The following is a 22587-nucleotide window of genomic DNA, read 5'->3' as shown; positions in this document are numbered from 1 at the left end:
AATTGGCGCTGACATGTTACCCAACAGGTTCCTAAAAGAATGCGCACCTGAACTCGCCCCGGTAATTATGGACATTTATAACTGCTCACTCAGGGAGGGCTATGTACCTGATCTGCTGAAACAATCCATAATCAACCCCCTGCCCAAGGTTTCCCCGCCACAAGAAATCCAAACGGATTTGAGACCTATCTCCCTGACCTGCACCCTTGCCAAAGTCATGAAAGGGTTTGCGCGCAGCAGACTTGTAGCGCAAATCTTGGAAAAACTTGACCCACGCTAGTACGCAAGAGAGGGGCACTCCACCACGGACACCTTGATTTATATCCTACAGGCGATGTCCGAGGCAACAGATAGCGGGAACTGTGAAGTAAGAATGTTCTTTGCTGATTACTCAAAGGGCTTTGACTTGATTGATCATTCCATCCTTCTCGGGGAGTTGGCATCTTTCGATATAGATACTGTATTAATTAAATTGATTAGGGCCTTCTTGACTGAGAGATTGCAAGCGGTAAGGATTGGAAACTCTCTTTCTGATTGGAAATCACCCAGGGGAGGCATCCCGCAAGGGACGAAACTGGGTGTGATTTTGTTCGCTGTAATGACCAACAATCTTTTGTGTGACTGGCATTTGAGAATTAAATTCGTTGATGATACCACGGCATTGGAAATTTTACCAAGGAATGGTATTAGCTTACTAAATGTAGCTGCCAATGACATCTACAAGTTTTCCATAGAATACAATATGAAATTAAATCCGAAAAAGTGTAAAGAAATGTTAATTAACTTCATGCAAAATGATAATTTTACTACGAGACCAATTGTCCTAGGTAACAACACAGTTGAACATGCGACAACTTATAAATTACTCGGTATTATTATCAGTAATGATTTAAAGTGGAGTGAGCATATTGATTATATTTCAAAAAAAAGCCTCGAAGCGCCTGTATTCCCTAAGGATTCTAAAAAGAGTTGGTGTTAATAGAGGTGGAATTCTTATGGTTTACCTGACAACAATAAGACCCATATTAGAACACGGCGTACAAGCCTGGCAAGATATTCCTGAATTTCTTTCTAATAAGCAGGAATCAATACAAAAGAGGGCTCTACATATTATCTATCCATGCCATAGTTATTTAGAAGCCCTTAATGTTACTAACCTTGACAGCCTGAAAGAAAGACGAACCCAGCTCTGCTGTAAATATGTTCAGAAGATGTCGAAAAAATCCCACCCCATTAACTTTCTTATACCGAGAACAGCAACGAGTGGTCAAAGTTACAACCTTCGATCCGGCGACAACAACAGAAGTATTGTTTACACTGATAGGAGTCGTTGTCGGACCCAGCGTTCAGGTTCCTTTATCTCTTTCAATAGTAAATATGCAAACATGTAAATAGTTAATTTTATTGTTCTTATAATAATTGTAGTTTTAATTGATTATTGACTGTAAATTTAACCCTTTAATTCAGTTAATTCTGCAACGTGGCAAATAAAAGGTATATTATCATTACCAAAAGGACGTGAAGACAGCAGAGTGACAATAATTCTCAAAATAGAAACGACAACTTTGAGTTTAAATTTGAGTTTAAATTTACAAGACATGTTTCGACATTCCCATGTCATCTTCAGTTGCAAATGAACTTTTAACGGTTGTACATTTGAATTTATATTAAGGTACGTTACAAATTACGTGCCAGGGATTACGTTACAATTTGGATGTTAAATACGCTAAAAATGTAAATAGCGCGCGCTAGACTAGATCAAAAAATAGTCATAATAATAAAAATAATAATGATAATAAAATAGAAGACCAAGAAACAACATAATCAAAAGGAAAGAGACAATTCTAGATGCTTTAATTGCTGATTAAGAATGGGTTTTTCCCACTTAATATGCAATGCCTCTTTGATCTTAATTTGATATTTTGAAGCGGCAGAATCTACGATCCTGAAACATTCAGTACCACAAGAGTCAAGACAGGCCCTTGAAGATTGCAAGTGCTTGTAAATATGCGAAGTTTTGTCCGACAAGAGGAGCTTACGAACTCGTGTACAAATGTGGCGAGTGGTCTCTCCAATATAACTGACATTACAGACAGCACACGAAAATTTATAAACGACACGAGAACGTAGACCTAGCGGTACTGAATCCTTCACACTGAACATGTTTCTGAGTTTAAAAGTACTGAAGATTAACTTAATATCTAAATCAGCTCTACAATAACGTTTGAGTAGTAGTCTTAACTTAGCCTGAGCGATGTTTGAAAACCGGCCAACATATAGGGAAGTTTATAATAGTGCAAAGAAGGTTTACCGCTGTTAGAAGGGGCGTTCTGCCCAGTAAGAGAAGGATTATTTTTCTTAGCTAGACACCTGTAAATGATCTTGTCTATGACCCAAGATGAAAAACAATTTTCCGTGGCAAGAAAATAAGTTTCTTGACATCCAGATGAAAACCAACCCAGGAATTATTGATCTTATATACTCTGTCGATCAAAGTTCTGACTAAACCTAGTTTGTAAATCAAAGGGGCGAAGCTGAAATAATTAGTAAGAAGACCAGTGAACGTCTTCTTGCGATAGACACTAGTGACGATGGATGTATGACTGTTGTCTAACAATATGTCTTGAAAAGATAATTTCTTATCAATTTCCCTTTCCATTGTGAAACGAATACTAGGGCCTGGTGTTGATATAATCAAAGAACAAGAGCGCGTCCTCCTCGCTGTTGAACAAACAAAAGGTGTCATCAACATAGCGTCTGTAGAACAGAACTTCAGAGAATGAATAGTTATCTAGCCAGTTTTTTTCATGATGTCCCATAAAGAGGTTTGCAGGTACTAGTCCCCACTTTAAGTCCGCTTCAGAAGGTTGGTGTGAAGAAACGTACGATTGGGCAAGATGAGGAAGGTCTGCGACCAGTTTTCCATTTAGCTTCCTGTCGAGTAGATTTCTGACCATGGTGCGATCATCAGCTCAAAACAAGAAAAAACATTTGTTTTGCTAATGGTCGGAGTACAGATAGAATGTGAAGGACCATATTTAAGTATTTCCAATTGTTCGGACGTGAGATTGTGCGACGAGAGGTTGGTGACTGTCTCCGTTGAAAAAAAAGGTAGAACCAGGTTTCGCTTTAAATTAAGATCAAAGAGGCATTGCATATTAAGTGGGAAAAACCCATTCTTAATCAGCAATTGGAGCATCTAGAATTGTCTCTTTCCTTTTGATTATGTTGTTCCTTGGTCTTCTATTTTATTATCATTATCATTTTTATTATTATTGTTATTATTTTTTGATCTAGTCGAGCGCGCGCTATTTACATTTTTCGCGTATTTAATATTCAAATTGTAACGTAATCCCTGACACGTAATTTGTAACGTATCTTAATATAAATTCAAATGTACAACCGCTAAAAGCTCATTTGCAACTAAAGATGACATGAGAATGTCGAAACATGTCTTGTATTTAAACATGTCTTGTATTTAAACTCAAAGTTGTCGTTTCTTTTTTGAGAGTTATATTATTATTATTATTATTATTAGCTAACCGGGGGGCGGTGCATTCCTCATACATTCCTCATACAACACACCTAGTTGGCATATTTCGAACAATATCGACGACAACCTTCCCAAACAGGTGAAAATGTGTGAAATGCAGACTTTCGTGTTCTCAATTTGACGTCACATTACCTTCTAGAACCCTTCCTCTTTAAACTCGGTCGTGAGCCAAGGTGGAGGTCGATTTTCCGTATTTTGACTGGGCACAGAAAATTGAGGATTTGATCAAATATAAAAATTTTTGCACAAAAATACTTCAAAAATACGCTTATTTCGTTAAGCGAAAACAAATTTTTGGGTTTAGGTGCACTTTAAACCGTAACCCTGATGTTCCTTTTATAGCATAAAAGAAAAATAATAATCAAACAGAAAAACAAACAAACAAGCACACAGTCAATTTTCAATTAACTACATTATATAAGTACCGTAATGATTCGATCTGTTGCCCTCCTTACAATATGCGCCCCCTCTCTAAAGAGCGCCCCATCACATTTGATTTTTTGATGAGCGCCCCTATTCTAATAAGCGCTCCTACACCAATAAGCGCCCCGATTCTAAATCAGTGATAGCACTGCGGAGTACATGTGCATTGAGATCAACCGTGGTTTATCTTCCTTAATTTCTCACTGAAAGCCTCATAACAAAATCAATGGTGTATGTCTCCGTCTTTCAACTGTTATGTTCAGTTCGTTCATTGCGCGACGATCGCAGCTTGACCGACCTTTTTAGCCAGGAATTATCCATGGATAATAAGTCCGTCATTTTTAAGTCTTTTCAATCCTTTTGAAATGAATAGGTTTGTTTCGCACATTTTACTGTTTCTCAAGAAGGAAATAAGCGCCCTGTACCTAGTGCTGGGTTTCATCGTCCCACTATCATTAACCAGAATCAAAGAGATAAAATAAGACGGATATTCAAACAGTCTCGCAAAGATTAAGGTCTGTGTAACGTTTCGTGCAGGAGATATTCGCAAAAAGGTCTCCCTCAAGTTTATAAGGTTTTGTATGAAGACGCCATGTTGGTGTCCCCCGACGGGAACTAATAAGTCACCTGACCTTGGTCCGCTCAGAACAGAGCTAGATGCGGGTTGTTTGTTGAGCAAGTTGTAAGAAATAAAGAAAGTTTTTCAAGGACAAAAAGAGTGTTAGAAAGATCTTCTAACAGTAGGCTACGATTTCTTTCATTATAATTATTCTGAGTTTTTGGCTTAGGTCCCAAACCGTGTATGGAAAGAAGTTGCCTTTAAGCTGGCAACTACAGTTAAAGAACTGTACAACTCTTCTTTATCTGAAAGCTATGTTCAAGATTTTCTGAAGTAGTCTGTGGTTGTACCAGTGTCCAGGGTCAGTCTCTCTAAGTCTAGAGAGGAAGACCCTAGACTTATAACCCTAACCGGCCAGCTATCTAAAGTCACAAAAAGTTTCAGAAGAGACTCTTTACTTTGGTAGGTTAGGAATAAGCTTGACTGTAAACAATTTTTTTTTTTGGAAAATTAACAATCCATGCTTTAGTCGACTCTATTTCATGCATTTTGTACTGATGTTTCTTGATTGTCCTTGGAATTATATTCAAATAGTTTTTGTAGACTTTAGTAAAGGATTTGATCCAGGTGATCACAGTAAGCTACAACTTAAACTTAAGCATTTGGGCTGATCCCCGGTGTAATAGCCATAGCTGACGTCATGAGTCGCGTACTATCAAACTTCAAATAAATAGAACTCTGAGTCACGGTGATTGTGTAGTCCTCGGTAGTTCTCTGGTTCTTGTTGTTCCTATACTATCAGACTTCGCATAGTTTAACTCTTAGTCACGGTAATTGTGTAGTTCTCTGTAGTTCTCTTCTTCTTGTGGTTCTCGTGGTTCTATTGGTTCTATTGGTTCTCTTGGTTCTCGTGGTTCTCTTGGTTTTCCTGGTTCTCGTGGTTCTCGTGGTTCTCTTGGTTCTCGTGGTTTTCGTAGTTCTCTACTTCCTCTGGTTCTCGTGGTTCTTCCCCTCCCCCTCAGGTTGTAGGTTGTGCCAAAGTCCTACCAACCAGAGGTACGCCCGAGAAGCACTAGTGACGAGTTATCGAGTCGGGCGATTATCGGAAATTGTCGGCCATTAAAAGTATGGCTAACTATTCCAATAACACCATTTGCGATTTAACAACACCCAAGCGACGTGATTTAACCAGATTTGAACGTTATTACATACTTTACATGTGAATAAGACATTGTAGAGGTTAAATCAAGGAAATTTCGCTAAAACGTTTGTATGTCTCTTCACTTCATCCTCGTCGATCTGAAGTCTCATGTTCAGTTCAGCAGAGTGTTAGCTTAACAGACTTAACACTGTAGTCGCAGGGACCTACGCTTGCAATGGTAAATAAAACGTATGAATAGTATCACCACTGTAAAGCCCTTTTCATCGTGCTACTGGTTAGAAAGATCTCCAAGATGAAATTTATGTTGTCTTGTACCTCTAGCTGGTAGGATCTTGGGAGGCTTAGAAAATACTACCGGCTAGAAATGCAGCATGCATATTTAGTCGACTTTGCTCAATTTTTTACTATGGTTTGCTTTACAGTTTACTTTTCTGTACTCTTAATTAGTATTACACTTCTATTAATCTTATTTTTTCAAGATTACATTTACGTTTTTTTTATTTGGTCCTACACCTCTAACTGGTAGGATCTTAAGGGGCCTAGAAAATACTACCGGTGAGAACCAAGAAAACCAGGAGAACCACAAGAACCAGAGAACTACAGGAACTACAAAATTACCGTGACTAAGAGCTATATTATGTGAAGTGTGATAGTATAAGAGCTACAAGAACCAGAGAACTACACAATTACCATGAGTAAGAGTTATATTTATTTGAAACTTGATAGTACGCGACTCATGACGTCAGCTGTGGCTATTACACCGGGGATGAGCACTTTTTGGTGCCTTGGTTATCTGCGTACTGGGTTTGTGGATTAAACAACTGTGTTTGAGCGTATGCCCACATGTAGCCCAAGTTCTCTCCCGTTTGTTGTTCAGGATATCTGTGGTTATGCTACTGGCCGAGGTATACGCTTAAATCCAAAGAAGCGCAAAGAGATGATTTTCAACTTTCTTGAATACCAGGAAATGACATAGAAAGAGTCTCAAGTTATCAGCTCTTAGGGGTGTATATATCTAATGACCTCAAGTGGAACCAGCATGATGGGTATATCGTTAGAAGGGCTAATAAGAGGCTCTATGCCTTAAGGTTATTTAAGAAGTCAGGGCTCCATCATACTGACCTAGCTCAGTTATTCATGAGCACTGAAGTGGGAAATGCGAATGCAGTAGAGAAGGAAATGTTCAGAGAGAGGGAAGAAAGGGCTGAAACTAGCCCAGCGGCATTGATAAAACTCGCTTTCCCGATTTCCAGAAGCAATAAGGTGGTAATCTAAGAGTGGCTTTGTAAGAGGAAGGGTTTATCTCTCATTCAAACTTAAAAAGGGAAAGTTTAAAGATTGAAGTATAAAGACTTTTCTTTAACTTTGGAAATGACGGAGAGAACGGACAGTTTTAGTCGAAGGCCTATTTCAACAGCGATCAGTTTTAACAAAGAAGACCGACACAACATTTCAACCACATGCGATGCTTGATATTCTCTCGGGGAAAAATATTTCGTGACAAGTGGGTATGCGTCAATTGAAAGATAATTGATCGAATAAATTATCGAATAAAAGAAAAGAATCAATAGCTTAATAATTAAATCAATGGATGAGTAGTTTTAAGAATCAATCTACAAGATTTTAACTTTTCCATGTCACTTTTTGTACATGCAAATCCACCTCCAGTTAAAATTAAAAAAAAAGCTATGATAATTATGTTTATAACGATGTAGATGGCGTAACTCTGTCCTTTCAGCATTCAAGGCCGTTTTTACAAACCTCAACGCCCGTGGAAAATTTGGTCCAACAACGCTGGGCAGTCACTACACAGGACAGGATCATCACAGACAAGTTACACTGTCCCGCGGTGTTCAACAGTGGACTGTGCCATACACTGGTGAATACAGAATAGAAGCAATAGGAGCTTCAGCAGGGTATGATCCATACTTTAAAAGTGCTAAGTACCGAGGAAGAGGAGCGAGAATGGTTGGATCGTTCCCCTTAAATAAGGGTGAGGTCATTCGGATACTTGTCGGTCAAGAAGGAGGAAGAAACAAGAAGGATCGCTCTTCAGGAGGTGGTGGAGGTACATTTGTGGTGAGGAGAGCCAACACACCTTTGATAATAGCAGGAGGCGGAGGAGGGGTAAGTGCAATTAGGTCAAGACGCAAAGGATGTGACGCGAACACAAACACAGAAGGGAATTCTGGACACAAATCAAGGTCAGGGGGAAGGAATGGACATGGTGCACGGACTACTGGTGATAGTAAAACTTTAGGTAAGAGTTTATTGCAATGATTCCTCAAATCTCAACTGTTCATTTAACGTTCTATCATAGCCACATGATGACGCGCGCTCAGTTGGCTTATAATTTATGAAAAAGTTCCCGTTGAGTTTAGCCGCGAGGTTTCAAAACTTTCAAGATTGTTTTTCCGTTCTATCCCAAATGATATAGGACTTTTGGAGCTCTATTTGAAAAGAAAATTTTCTAAATAATAATCGTTTCGAAAAACAATGAGCATATAGCTCTCCAAAGCGATGGAATTAGTTTTGTAGTCGAGATATGGATACTTTAATTCCCAAACGCGATGCACGAATATGGCTGAAAACAAAACTGAGGTTTTTGGCTTCAACTGAGGCTTCGCGACGTTGGGGTAATGTTATTTTGAAGTGTTGATACATGTACGTCCCAAAAGTGTTGTTTAATAGACGATTTTCCATTGAAATCGTAAATTTTTTTAAGATTTTCAATACAAAGCGACGCTATTTTTGATCGTCAATTCTAGTAACCAACAATTCAAGGAGGTAAATTTACCACACGGGACTCGTAAATTCAGGAAATTTGTAAGTTTCCCTTGACGGTCGATATTATTTCTAGTGCTGCATTGACTACTCTAGAGCCTAGAGTAGCTCCCGGCTGAACTTCGAGCAACTCTTCTCTTGTGGTCTTCAAACTTCCCGCGTACATCCATAACTCGATATATGCATCGAGGCACATGACTCTCTAATAACTCTGAGATAAAATATAAATAATTCGAGTTACCATAGATAAAAACATGTGCGGTGCGCTGAAATATACAAATATGAAAAATAGAACTTGCTGCGTATTTTCAAAAGATCATATTTAAAAATTAAACTATATAGTTCTAAGCTATAAACATAAACAGCATCTAGGTTACTTCTCACATATACAGCAATTCCCCCTTTTTCCCTCAAAACTCTTGACCAGTTCCCGTTCCATATGAATATGTTGTAATTAGGAAATTGGTTGCCTCTGACTATTGTTATTTCTGAAAAAGACGTTTCGGCTAATGCTTAAGCCTTCATCAGTGATATGAAAAACGAAGATCGTTATCATACGTTATTTAAAATGAGTGGGTACATTTCGCTGACCCCCAGTCCATGGACTACCCCCGATGGACTACCTAAAAGGACTTCCCATGTGGACTACCCTAAATTACCTACCTTTAAAAAAAGAGAGATCCATGATCGATGATCGCCATTTTGTTTTCTTAATGCCGCTGGTCAGCTGTTCTTCTTTGTTTTTTATTCAATCATCGCGCTTGAAGGGTAGTTAGTAATTCGAATTTATAATCTTCGATCTTACAAGCTTGGCCGTTACTGTTACTGTCTTGGCTGTTACAATTACTGTCTTATAAGCTTGGCTGTCCTCGAGAGGCAGGACATCGGATTTTCTGATCTTTGGGTCCTTCGGACATAGTTATGGCTGGTTGCAACAAAGGGTCGCACTTGTCGTAAGCACGTGATGACAGATTTTATGTCCAATGTAAACGCCAAAAGCGGTAGTGCGACCCCTGAATTTCTTTGTCCGTAAGTGTAACTATTTCCTGCTATGTCAGCAGGAAATAGTTACATTCTAGGAAATATCTCTGGGCCCAGCTCTACAGTGTGGTTATTTTCACGGATATTGCGATCTTCAGATGATTAGAGCAGTACATTGGAGCTTAAACTAAAGCTACACAACAACACCAACTGTGCGTCAGTCAAGAGCGATCAAGCATTCCAGGTAGATTCTCAAAGCATTTTTGTTTTCTCTTTAATAACAGCCATGGGAATATAGCGGGCGACAAATTGAGGTGGAGTTAACAGACTTAACAGGTTGTCACCGGTTGAACGCGTTTGGTACAAAAAAGAATGAAGTCCCTCTCTTCGCTCGATTCGCTCGCGTGAAGGTAGGTAATTTAGGGTAGTCCTCATGGGTAGTCCATTTAAGTAGTCCATATGGGTAGTCCATTCAGGTAGTCCATCGAAGGTAGTCCATGGACTGGGGGTCAGCGAAATGTACCCACTCATTTTAAATAACGTATGATAACGATCTTCGTTTTTCATATCACTGATGAAGGCTTAAGCATTAGCCGAAACATCTGTTTCAGAAATAACAGCAGTCAGAGGCAACCAATTTCCATAAAACTCATGACATCTCCTGACTACACTTTATCCATTTTTAAATATTGTAATTAGGTATCACACATATGTTTCATATGTTTGTTGTTGTAATTAGGTATGTTGACAATTGGGACAGGTTTATTTGGCTCAAGGTGTGTTTCCGACACGACGCAAACATCGATATCGTTCTCATCAAATGATCTTCTAGTGTACAGCCGCTCTAAACCGGTTTTTTGTTCTAGTTGGGCTACAAATGTTCGTAAATAAAAATTTTGGGACCGCAAACTCGCATTTCGAGATTTGCTGCCTTGTTGCAGAGGAGTTCGATTGTCTGGTGTTCAAGATCAAGCAGCGGTCTCGCTGTACATGCTTAGCCTTGGTGTTTGGTTGTCTCTGAGTGATGACCACTGGTATCCGATAAGCTTTCGTGTTGTTAAAATTAATGCGCCTTTATCCCCCTCGGTTTCCTCGAGATTTCTTAATAATGCCATGTAATTTTAGAGAAAGTCAATGAGGGAGGGGGGGTAAGGTCAAGTTGACTGTTGACGGTCAAAAATAAGCCCTTTTGACGGTTAATTTTCTGGAATATCGTTTATAAAACCAACTAAACGCACGCAGTTGTATGCAATTTTTCATTATGACCCGTTTGTAAAGAATTGTTAATTTATGACACCTTTTATTGATAAATGACTAACGTTATACGACACCGGATGTGTTTCCAAACCGGAGGTCAGTTATGCCGCTAACCAGTTTTACTTGTGAATAGAAGTTAAAAGACTTACATAAATGTATTTTTGTGATTATCAAAAATTTCATTTATAAACAATAGACCTTGACCCCAATCAAGGTCATCGTTTAGTTTTTAATTAAGGATATCTGAGACATTTGACGGCTAACATTGGCTTGCTTATTTGATGGTTGACGGCAAAAATATTGCCTTTTTGACGGTTGACGGAATATTCTGGCCATGTTGCAGTTGACGGTTAACCCCATTGAGACCCTTGTATAGGTCATATTTATTGTAAAGACGAGTCAAGCTTGTTGATTAAATTTGGTCCAGCTCGACCAAATTTAATCAACAAGCATCTTATCATATCACCACTTGGAAAATCTGGTCCCACCCAAGATAGGACGCGATGCACGAGCGCACGCTGAACATTCGTGATAAAGATCCTGCAGGAAAAACTTTTCCTTTTTTTTTTTCGTGTCAGAACAAAGAAACTCACAGTTCATTAACCCATCCGACCCTACACACGTCAGCTTTCACAACGGTTTATAATAGGATTGCGCGCGCGGGGCCGTGCGGGTCAAATAATCATCAGCCATAAACCTGCAACTTAGCTTTAGGTGACGCGTTGAATCAACTCTCAGTATCTTAGACAGGAAAAGTACGACAAAACAGTTTATACAGCTGGGTATTACATAAGCCATATACAAATAACAAACCTCACGGGTAGCGGCTCAAATAAAATGCCTTACATAAAGGTTTGGCAGAGCTGATATGCATTTATTGGAGCGTTTAAGAATACGAATAAAAAAATTCCAAATATCGAATGGGTTAGAATCCTATTTGAATGAAGTCTCGCTTTTGTTTACTAAAATCTTAAAATATATTCATCGTATTTCAGCTGGTGGTGGTGGCGGGTTTTACTCCAGTGGAAGCTATGGAAGACATAGATATGGTGGAGAAGGTGGTAAGGGATTTAATCAGGGAGGGGTGGGTGGAAGAGCCAGGTATAACTTTGCCGATGGAGGGTTTGGCGGAGGTGGTGGAGCTTATGGATCTAAAGGAGCAGGAGGAGGAGGAGGATACTCTGGGGGAGGCGGTGGATGGAAAACTTTTGATTCTTGCGCGGGTGGGGGAGGCTCCTACAACAATGGAAGCAATCAGGACAATGAATGTTGTTATAAAACCGCTGGTCATGGTCAAGTAACTATTACATTCCTGGAGTAAACAAAGTTTATCTAACGATACTGACTCGGATAGCGCTCTAAACGTTGAAAAGGATCTTTTTTCCAGTTCAAAAGTCAAATAGGGATCTAAAACTTGAGATAACAAAGCTTTTTTTTTTCAGAAATCGAATCACACTCTTTCACCAGGGTTATGTAGAAAGATCACACTATCACACAGACCAATCATCACACTGTGCAACCTAAAACGATGAGAAACTGCTCCAGATGATTGTATGTTCTGGAGGCATCGGATTGACTATTACTGTTTGTTCATATCAAGTTTGATACGAATCTTCACTGACCTTCTTTTACCGATGTTCAATGAGATCAGTGAAGATTTGAGGTCAAGCAGTAAAGACGCCTGCTGCACTCTAACAGTCTGAAATCAGTATGGCTTTTCGTACGTAGCTATAATCTTAACATTGAGAATGTGTTGCGGTCAAATGATGAAGAATAACTTGAGGGGATAATGACACGCACGAGTTTGTCAACTCTGTAACAATAATTTATATCATACGCTTTGACGGTCTGTTCTGAATTTAACAAAAACATATTATGTATTTCGTAGAAGTACTTGTGATAACAGAGAGATGTCGTTGACATCGGCGAAAAAGGTGTCTGTTTAATTCTGAATTGTTTTAGCCACCTATCAAGCAATTGCGAAAAAGACCACGGGCTCTTACAGTGAGTTAGTAACATTTGGAAAAGAAACGTTTTCTTATAAAGATCTTGAAATAGAAGATAAGTGTCAGAAGGGTTTTATGAAATGGCAGCAACGTCTGTGGTGGGACATTACTTACATTCACTATTAAGAAATATAATATCTTGTTAAGTAAACAAGCATCAGATTATTACGTCATATTACCAAGTAAACTTTCATTCAAAGCTGTTGCTTCGGAATAGTCGATACTGGAAACTTAGTGCAAAGCTATTAAAAAAAAATAGTTCTCCAGTGTATTGTTTGTCAATTTCATGATCTTATAATGGAAATATTTCAAATTTCCTTACAACTGCGGGCAAATAATGTGACGTTTTAGATTTAAAAACACGAGAAGAAACAGACCTAGACAAAATGAGATTTAAGTGGATGACGGGGGAGGGGGGTGACGGTGGCTGGAAGGGGGTTCCCTATATTTCGAGACACCTCGCTAAGTTACAACTCATCCCTTCCCGTCTTTCCTACCACCCAACCTTGTCTGTGAGAAATGGGGGGGAGGGGTGAGGGCTAAAAAATAAAAAAAACATACATTTGTGATCACAACATCGATAAGGACAATGACTTGTACATGTGCGAGACAGACAGTTTACCCTGTGGAAATCTAAGCCCATGACAATATAACTAATATTTGTAACTAATATTTTTAATGTAATATTTGTAATGTTGATGTTATGTGAAAGAAAAAAAAAATTAAAATCTGGGTATGGAGTTCCAGATCATGAAAGTGAGTTACTACGAGGGTAAGCTTTCATGGTTTATGGCTGACTCATTTATCGGAAACGTTAAATCAAAGTTGGGCATACCATCAATACCCGAGGATAGGGTGCTATGAAGATATAGGAAAAAGGAGAAGAATTGGAAAGTAAATATACGACTCCTTATGTTTTCCAAAAAATGTGCCGATTTTTTTGGGTAATAGTTGTAATCATAGAGGTTGGATACAACTTGCACTATCATTGGTGGAAAGGGCGTGCTTTATCAGAGTTTATAGTTCACCACTAAATTTTCTCCGATTCTTATCGGTTTAAGTTGATCACCTGACGCGATAGTGTCCATCCGTGGAGAGACACTATCAGCCCTTATAGTTCACCACTAAATTTTCTCCAGTTCTTATTGGTTTAAATCGATCACGTGACGCGATAATGTTTATCCATGGAGAGACACTATCAGCCCATAGTGCCCGTCCTCGGAAAATACCTGGATTGACAGTACTCATCCGTGAAAAGCTTTGAATAGTTTGACGGCCGCGAAGTTAGGCAGATCGGAAAGACAGTGATTTTTCAATTCTGACAGGTATAACGTATTATTTAGCCAATGTACGGTTGCGAATTATTGACATTTGTGACAAGCTGTAGGCGCCGAAGAAAATTTAGTGGTGAACAATAAAAACAATAGAGTGTTTATTTCTCGGAACTATCGGTCTGATAGTTGCCCCTTGGAAATTTGATGTTCTTAAAACCAGCATATTTGTTTTAAGAACATCAAATTTCCGAGGGGCAACTATCAGCCGATAGTACCTCGACAGAAACACTCTATTGTTTAAATAGTGCCTGTCCGCGGAAAATACCCGGATGGATAGTACTCATCCGTGAAAAATTTTGAATGGTTAGACTGCCGCGAAGTTAGGCAGATCAGAAAACAGCGACTTTTCAATTCTGACAGGTTTAACGTATTATTTAGCCAGTGTACGGTTGCGAGTTATTGACATTTGTGACAGGTTGTACGCATGAATAAATGTTTGATTGATCTGCATTTAGTGGGTTTTGACAGTTTTTCAACTTGCGCGCGGAAGAAAATTTAGTGGTGAAGAATAAAGACAATCGAGTGTTTATGTCTGGGAACTATCGGTCTGATACTTGCCCCTTGAAAATTTGATGTTCTTAAAACTAGCACATTTGCCCTCGAAGCTTCGCTTCTCAGGCAAATATTTGTTTTAAGAACATCAAATTTCCACGGGGCAACTACCAGCCGATAGTTCCTGGACAGAAACACTCTATTGTTTAAATAGAGCATGGAGCTGATTTAAAGCTGTACGCTATCTGCTTATTTGTTTAGTGTCTGGCGTTTGTTCGTTAATTAATTAAAAGTGAAATTTCGGAATAAGTGAGCGGGCAGAAAACCAATCAAAGGTTTGTTTAACCAAGCAGATTACTTGAACCATTCTAATTAAGATTCTGATTGGCTTATTGTTGCCTGCTTTGTGAGAGTATGGGGCATGTTGACGACAATGTTGCTTGCGCTGGAAATAAAGCTTGTTTCGAAAATTGAAAGTAATGCGTTGGGAATTTAATTAACGGATTCTTCATTATAAAAAAAAGAGAAGAGCCATGACTGTGCTCTGTTTTGTTGTTAAACACATAGGAAGCGGTTGAAGCACTCAAGACAAGGACAGAAACACTCGACTACATCTCGTGTTTCTCCCTACACTGCTTTCGTACTCTATCGCTTCCTTTGTGCTTTAAAACAGAACAGAGTACAGTGGAGGCTTCTCTTTTTGTTGATTAAATGTTTGTTCACACCTGTCATATAAACAGACTTACTTTCGCACGGTCAAATTTAGAGTATTTCTCATTCCTTCAAATGTTTCCCTATCAATTACTCACTAAATTGCCTTGCGATGGTGCAAAATATCGAGATGCTCTCTACGTTGAGGAGCTGGGACGAGCTAGAGGTCCTGCAGAAACCATGGCAGACAAGTATTCCGCTGAAAGCCACATCTCAGGTGATCCACAATCATGGTCCGGGATTGAAAACATCATCAAAAGAGAAAATAACTGTGTTTTCTTGTACATTTCGTATGTAGAGCGGCACGTTTATCTTGGGGTATTGAAAGCAAATGGAGACATTTTTTTTCGAGCAACAGACAAAGTCAAAGTAAAGACTCTTATTGATGAAGATGTTTGCGATGTGGAAGGAGTATTCAAAAAGAGCGGCGCCGCCTGTTTTGGCGTTTTACCCTCAGAAAAATGCGGAGACCGATCCTTAGGTGACAGCGTGACAACTTCTGTTCATGAAAAGAGCCGAGCAAATTTGCGAGGTGACGAAATCAAAGATATCGGAAGGACTCATCACTTGTGCTATGAATGGATCGTCGCACCTGTGGCAGATCTACTTACAGAGCCTGAAATCAGCATTGTGCCGGATCGTTTTTCGTACAGAGTCCCATTTGCTGCCTTGCGTGATGAACCAGCCGGAAAGTGTTTATCGGAGAAGTACCGAATACGCCTCGTCCCTTCTCTGGCGACTCTTCGGCACATTCAAGAATGTCCATCCGACTATCACAGTCAAAGTGACGCACTGGTGGTGGGTAATCCTACGGTTGGTGAAGTCTCTTACAATGGACGAGTCATTAATGTTACACCATTGCTCTGTGCAAATAAGGAAGCAGAGATGTTGGTCGACTGCTGAACGTTCAACCTTTAACAGAAAGGCGTGCAGCAAAGCAGGCAGTACTTCAAGGAATACATCTGGTGAGTCTCACACATCTTGCCGCACATGGAGATGCCGAAAGAGAAGAGATTGCCCTCTCTCCTCAATGTACTACCAACAGTACTCAATGTAGTACAAACATTGTTCCAAAGGAGGAAGATTACCTCCTGACAATGTACCATATTCAAGGAGTGCAAGTGCGAGCTAAACTGGTCGTACTCAGCTGTTGTTACAGTGGGCGTGGATTGGTTAAAAAGGAAGGAGTTATTGGAATCACCCGAGCATTCTTAGCATCCGGTACACGTTCAGTGTTGGTGGCATCGTGGGCTATAGAAGACGAAGCAACGGCCAAGCTCATGGACCATTTTTACAAACACCTTGTTCGGGAAGAAAGTGCCTGTGAATCTCTTCACCAGGCCGTTCAATGGTTGAGAAGCTACGGCTTTCCCGAACCTTCGCAATGGGCTCCTTTTGTGCTGATGGGGGATAATGTGACATTTGACTTTTTGAGAAAAGGGTAAGTCTGATTATAATGAATTATTTTCTTTGATTAACCAATGAGCAAACTTAAAGACCCATTGTCACTTACCGTGATGGTTTGCGCATTGTTTGTTGTGTAACAGGATCACAGACCGGAACGGCCATTAGCTAGATCAATGTCGAAACGCGCGGGCAATTTGTATTTAGATATGGCTTCTGACCTCGTCGAGGAAATGGACACAGACAGTGAAATATCTCTAGATATTCACGATTTGCTGCCAAGATACGGTCCAGTAAACGCGTATGGTTCTCATCTGGTAGAAACTGAAAACGAACAGAACGAAGATGATGGCGCGGCACCTAGCGAAACTCAAGTGGTATGTTTTTTAATTTTCCAACTATCTTTGAAACTGTTTTTCATACTTTATAATTTAAATACGGACCACTAACCGATTGTCCTCATTTTCATACAGTCCTGTTAATGCAAAACTACCTGTAGTCGGAAAGAAACGGCACGAAGCGAAGGTTGCCCGTGCAGGAATGCTGATAGTAGATGCTCGTCACGTTGTGGTTTTGGCAAGGGGGAAAAAGCAATGCAGAAATGGAAAGATGGAGGCAGTAGAGCGAGAAAACGCTCAGAATTTGACTGGAAGTGCATTTCAGCGACGTAACGCTGACGTTCAGGCGTCAGTTGAGGAAATAAGGGTAAGACATTAGGGTTTCTAGGGTTTTGAAATCTGACAAATCAACTCCGCGAGGTTCCAAAATGGTAGTGCGGCATTTTTCTCTCTTCCCTTTTAGGCATTTATCACCGGTCTTTCAGCGGAACAGAAAGACAAACTCCACATCGACTTACTCTGAAAGGGAAAGGCAGTTTAGACTACGCCAAGAATTCGACGTAGGAAGGAGACCCTAGCGAGCCATTACACGGGGAATCTGATTTGCGACCTGACTGGTGTGTTTGCAGCCACTGTATCTAAATGGAAAATCCTCAAGAACAGAAATGTTGTAGACTTAGAAATTGTATAACGTCATATGAACTGTTTAAAGATTTATGTCTTTACAGAAATGTGCTCGAAGTAGCCATAAAAGCTAGATGTGACATGTGAGCAGATGACATTGATTATAGCGGTAACAGCTTCAGAAAGGCGGCATATCGTCAATTCATTTTATGGCGATATGACAGGCTGAGGAAGGGGAATAGGCGAGTTTGTCCTTCATGTTGTGTCCACATGATAAGATCTGCTTATCCATCTGCTGATGGCAACTACGTGGGGTTCAGGGCTATGTAGACATATTTGCAACTTATGGGACTGGGCATCATCCCTTTACCCCTACTCCATATTTTCTACATCCTCTACAAATTGCTAAATGTGATTTTCAAGACCTGTACGAATTGAGTTGAAATATCTGATCTGATATGATTTCCATTCATTTAGTCTCTTTCCACCCATATCATACACCCATCAAACATTCAAATGCAGTGTACCTCCCACCAGCCTCCCAACCCCCCCCCCATGGGATTTTTTTGTTTTGCATCCACTCCCAATTTGGTTAACTCTTCTTTTGGCAAGTGGTATATTGGATAAATAATGAAATTTGAAAATGGGATATTAGTGTATGGTGACTTTTGTTTACTGTGTAAACACCCTTGGCTTGTGGCGCTGCAATGACAAAATAAAGCTCAAAGAAAGGGGCTTTCTGTTTCGAAGGAGACTTATAACCAGGTTGTTCCTTGATATATTTCTCTGCATGCTTTCTGTGGTTCTCACCCACATACCTTGCTAACTTGCACTGTTATTGTTAAAGGGAAAGAATAAAAATTTGAGGACCATAAGTTTTTTTCCGTTATAGTTCTAAGATTTTATTTGGGGTTTACTATATGGGGGAGGATTGGTAAAGAAGTATAACTTGCAACAACGTCATGTTCTCCGCGAGTTTGATCTTGTGCAGCTTGTAACAAGATACACAGATTACTTAAAAGCACGAAATACAACAATAATGTAAAATGATAAGCAGAGTGATACTTATAGATAACAAATAAAAACAGTTGCACTTTGATCACGTGACCCCTGGGTACTCTCTTAAATTTCCAATAGGGGGTATGCTGCAAAGGTTGTTAAACTCGACTCTAGGGATAAAAGGACGAAAATCGATGCCTCCTGGTTTCTATATCAATGACGCAAAAGGGTTTGTATAAATGTATAAACGTCAAAAACAGAAGGAATATTATCTTGCAACAGCGTAAACATTGGTGTCAAATAACTCTCCAATTTTATTTATCTGGTATCTCGCCTTGCGCGTATGACATAAAAGATGCTTTTGTAAACGTGTAGATGTTGAGAGATAAGGTAAGGCAGAAAAATCCAGTATATTACGCATTTTTCAGTACAGCTGCTGTTTTCCGATTATAAACATAATTGACTAACGTCACAATTTTGTAGTGTTGGAAACTTTGGTTGTAGATTTCAAGTTTGCTTCAGAGCATTGTTACAATTCGAAGTGTGATTTAATTTATCAAGTTGCACTAGCTGCCATATGGCCTCCATGTGGAATGACGGTACGTATTTTGCGACGAAATCACAGCAGCTGTTTTGTTTTATACTCACTTGCGTGCGAGCTTTGGCCCAGATGTTAATCAAATCCAAAATACTGAGTTCTGACATTTACCGCACCTCAATATGTGTGTAGATCTTATCTTAATTTAAACCGTGGTCCACATTTCAGGACAATACCTTATTGGTAAGCTATAATTTACATAATCATACTTACGGGAACCTGTTGGAACGAGTTCTGAAAAGATAGCTTTAATTTCCCTTGACATGTCGAGATGAACTGCATTTCTAGTATTTAGCTGCTTTTTCCGGCCGTTGTGCAGCGGGTACTTGCAAGTGCGACGTGGTCGCCAGTTTTTACCCATGTTTCCTCTATGCTTTTCGCAGATCCAAAGTTCTTCAAGTTGATCAGGGGAAAGGTCGTGTGGCAACCCTGACCTGTTAACAATAAGCTCATATTCTTGTTCCTTTCCTCTAAGCTGACCTAAGTGACATGCTTGTAGATGATCATTGGTGTCACCTCTACATTCTGAGAGCTTTATCAACCTCGCTGAAGGCTCGCTACAGACTTAAGCCTTTCTGGTTTCGAAAAAGCACTTGCATGCCATACTACACTTGCAGGCCTTCCAGAAAAATAAAGGGCCAGCGGGTTCACCCGCAATGGTCAATGCGAACCTCTCTGAAAACAGAACCACGGCTGTGCTCGATAGTGCAATCGTTCAGCCTTAAATTCCAAATTTTAGCCCCCAAACTTCGACATATAGACTTGTGGAGTTCTATGACTGATTCTTGAAGAGAACGCAGCAGCGATCCAAAGTTTTAACAGGACATTAAGCGCGAAACATGGCTTTAGTTTTCGAGTTTAGCTCGCAACAACCAGTTAAAGAAGAGTGTCGATACACGCCGACCGCTGAAGTTTGGAGTTATTTGCAGGAGTTATCATTAAGTTCACCAGTTTAGGGAGCGACGAACATCTGAAATCTCACATAAAGCCAAGGTGCGCCGAAGGTAAGCTGTATTTATGACGAAATCTGCTCCAGTGGTTCGATTTTAGTGTAGGTGAAAAGATCGCGAATGTTCGTACATGAGCTGATTCAAATGGTCATAACTTTTGAAAAATCGAAGACGTACCGGGGTTTTTGCATTTTTTTGCCTATAAAGGTCTAGACTTAACGGCTGTGTAGGATACAATTCCTCTATTCGCTCCGACGAAGGCTAACGCTCGAAACGTCAGCTTTTGTAATCGTTACGGTGGCCAATTTTCCATTTCAACTTTGTTGATATATCCAAATTATTTCGTTACTCCCACCGACGCACCCCCAAACAGTTTCTTTCGAAACTATCAGCCTTTATTCATGTGTAGGATAGAGTTGTCAACCAGATCCCAAATCTCAAAACTTAACGTCTAAATCAAGGTTATTCTCGGCCATCGGCCGATGGAGATTTATAGGGGTTAGAATATGCTAAAATTCGCCTTTTCAGATATATTGAAAGGGCAAATTCTAACTTTCTTGGCAAACTAGAAAGGTTTTTAAGCAATCTGATATAAATTCGGTGGCTTAACTATGCGAATCAAATATTTTACAATGTTACAAAATATGCCTATTTTTCAATTTCGAGATGTTGCGACGGTCCCAACAGACTGGGAAACAATTATGGCCCCTAACGCAGTCAGAAAATTATTTCGAAACAAACCAAATCTAATTTAGTTCTTTCCTAAGTAAAGTCTTTCTTTTGACAGAGTTTCAGGCAAAATTATTTTTGACGCGAAATTGACCGGGTGGAAATAAGAGAGACAGCCTCTTAAGCAAGTTCGTTTTAAAGCTTTGTTTATTAAATCCCTTAATCCTGGTCGCTAGATCCTGATGTAAGAAACAAATATGAATTTGTAGAAACAGTGATGAAGCAACTAACTTGTAAAATCAAACGGGGATGAGAAAAAGCATTTTGCAAGATTCCAACGCAACATTTAGTCAGAGAAGAAAGGAGCTAGGAGTAAGATACTGCTGAGCAAAGCAACCAGACAGAGAAATTAAGAAAAAAAAGCGCGCACTATATTCGCAACAACTAATAAAGTAAAGAGGAAAAAAAGTGGACCAGACATTGACGAAAACATCAGATTGGAGAAGAAAGGAACAGAGCCTCCATAGGACTTTAAAGCTAAAGGTGATCGCACGCTCACAACACGCTGACACAACGCGCGTAGTGTGTCCTACAACACGGATTATGCATAGATTTAACAAAGAAGAGCACATTTGATTTTTTTTCCAAGACCTAACACGCTAAATCATTTGTTTCTCTTAGTGTGCGATCGGTAGCACGCTTATATAGCTGTGTGATTGATAGCACGCTTAGTGTCCGATCAATAGCACCCTTTACAGTGCGATCGATAGCACGCTTAGTGTGTGATCGATGGCATGCTTAGTGTGCGATCGATGGCGCGCCCCGTGCGAAAATTCTCGGCGAGACACCAGCCATAAAAAATGTGCTAATCAGCGAGAATCAAACATGACAAGTCATGGCGATGATACGACTGACACGAGCGAGACAAACAAACGAGAATTGAGCAAGAGCACTGAAAGCGAGAAATGCGGTGCGGCCGAACGCGTCTGATCGGGCGTCTGATTCAAGCCCTCCGGTTCGAAAATTTATGGCCAGACACGAGCGAGATTCAAGTCAGACAACAGTCCCCCTCTTAAAACCAGCAAGAATCTGGCAACGAATGTTTTTCTCACTATGGAACGCTCGCGAAACCAAACGCGGCTTATGTTCATTCCCTGCCCCAAGACACTCCAAACTTTCTGTGATATTTTAGCGCGGTGGAATACTTGGAAATGAAGGCTGAGAGTTTGGAAAAGCTTAATCTTAATTTGGCGAGCGAAACTACAAAGACAACAGAAAATTCGTAGAAGCGCATAGTCTGTTTATTTAAATACTTGTGACTTTCGCTTGTACCAGCGTGTTTTTAGGTTTGAAATTACCGTTGAAATTCATTAGAGTAAATTCTGCGCGAACACTGGAACTGAATTTTGACAAAGCTGGCGCCTGGCATGGCGTGCTCGTGTTTACTTTGAACAAACAACGCTTTTGGTCATCAAGCTATTCACCCGCTCAAAAATTATTTCCCAAACTTAACCACGCGTGATTTGTTTTGCGTTTGTCCGAGAAAATATATCTACAACACAATAGACAAGACTTTGGAAATGGTCCATGCTTATGACCGAGAAAAAGATCGAAAACAGCAAAGCACACCGTCGGGTACTCTAAATCCGACTAAGACTACCTCTTCGAAGAAACTGCGAAAAGCAATGAGTTACGTTGACTTTGAAGCTGAATCTCCTTGTCTTTTATGCCCGAAAAACGGCG

At 39.9% G+C, this 22587-nt stretch overlaps 1 protein-coding gene and 1 pseudogene across 1 annotated transcript in view; both read left to right on the top strand.

The window, feature by feature from the left end:
* Positions 1-12984, top strand: part of LOC111345725 (uncharacterized) — a 38818-nt gene extending 25834 nt beyond the window's left edge. Inside the window, exons 4-5 of the mRNA XM_088751067.1 lie at positions 7436-7957; positions 11715-12984. Of these exons, the coding sequence (XP_088607193.1) occupies positions 7436-7957; positions 11715-12040 (848 nt within the window). The 3' untranslated portion in view covers positions 12041-12984. The remainder of the gene's footprint in view (positions 1-7435; positions 7958-11714) is intronic.
* Positions 12985-15298: 2314 nt separating this feature from the next.
* On the top strand, positions 15299-16707 carry LOC148738132 (tetratricopeptide repeat protein 28-like; annotated as a pseudogene).
* The last annotated feature ends 5880 nt before the right edge of the window (positions 16708-22587 follow it).

The sequence above is a fragment of the Stylophora pistillata genome, chromosome 2 (genome assembly GCF_964205215.1).
Source record: "Stylophora pistillata chromosome 2, jaStyPist1.2, whole genome shotgun sequence".
Classification (NCBI taxonomy): Eukaryota; Metazoa; Cnidaria; class Anthozoa; order Scleractinia; family Pocilloporidae; genus Stylophora; species Stylophora pistillata.
The sequence above is the reverse complement of the archived record's forward strand: the minus strand, read 5'-3'. Positions and strand labels throughout refer to the sequence as shown.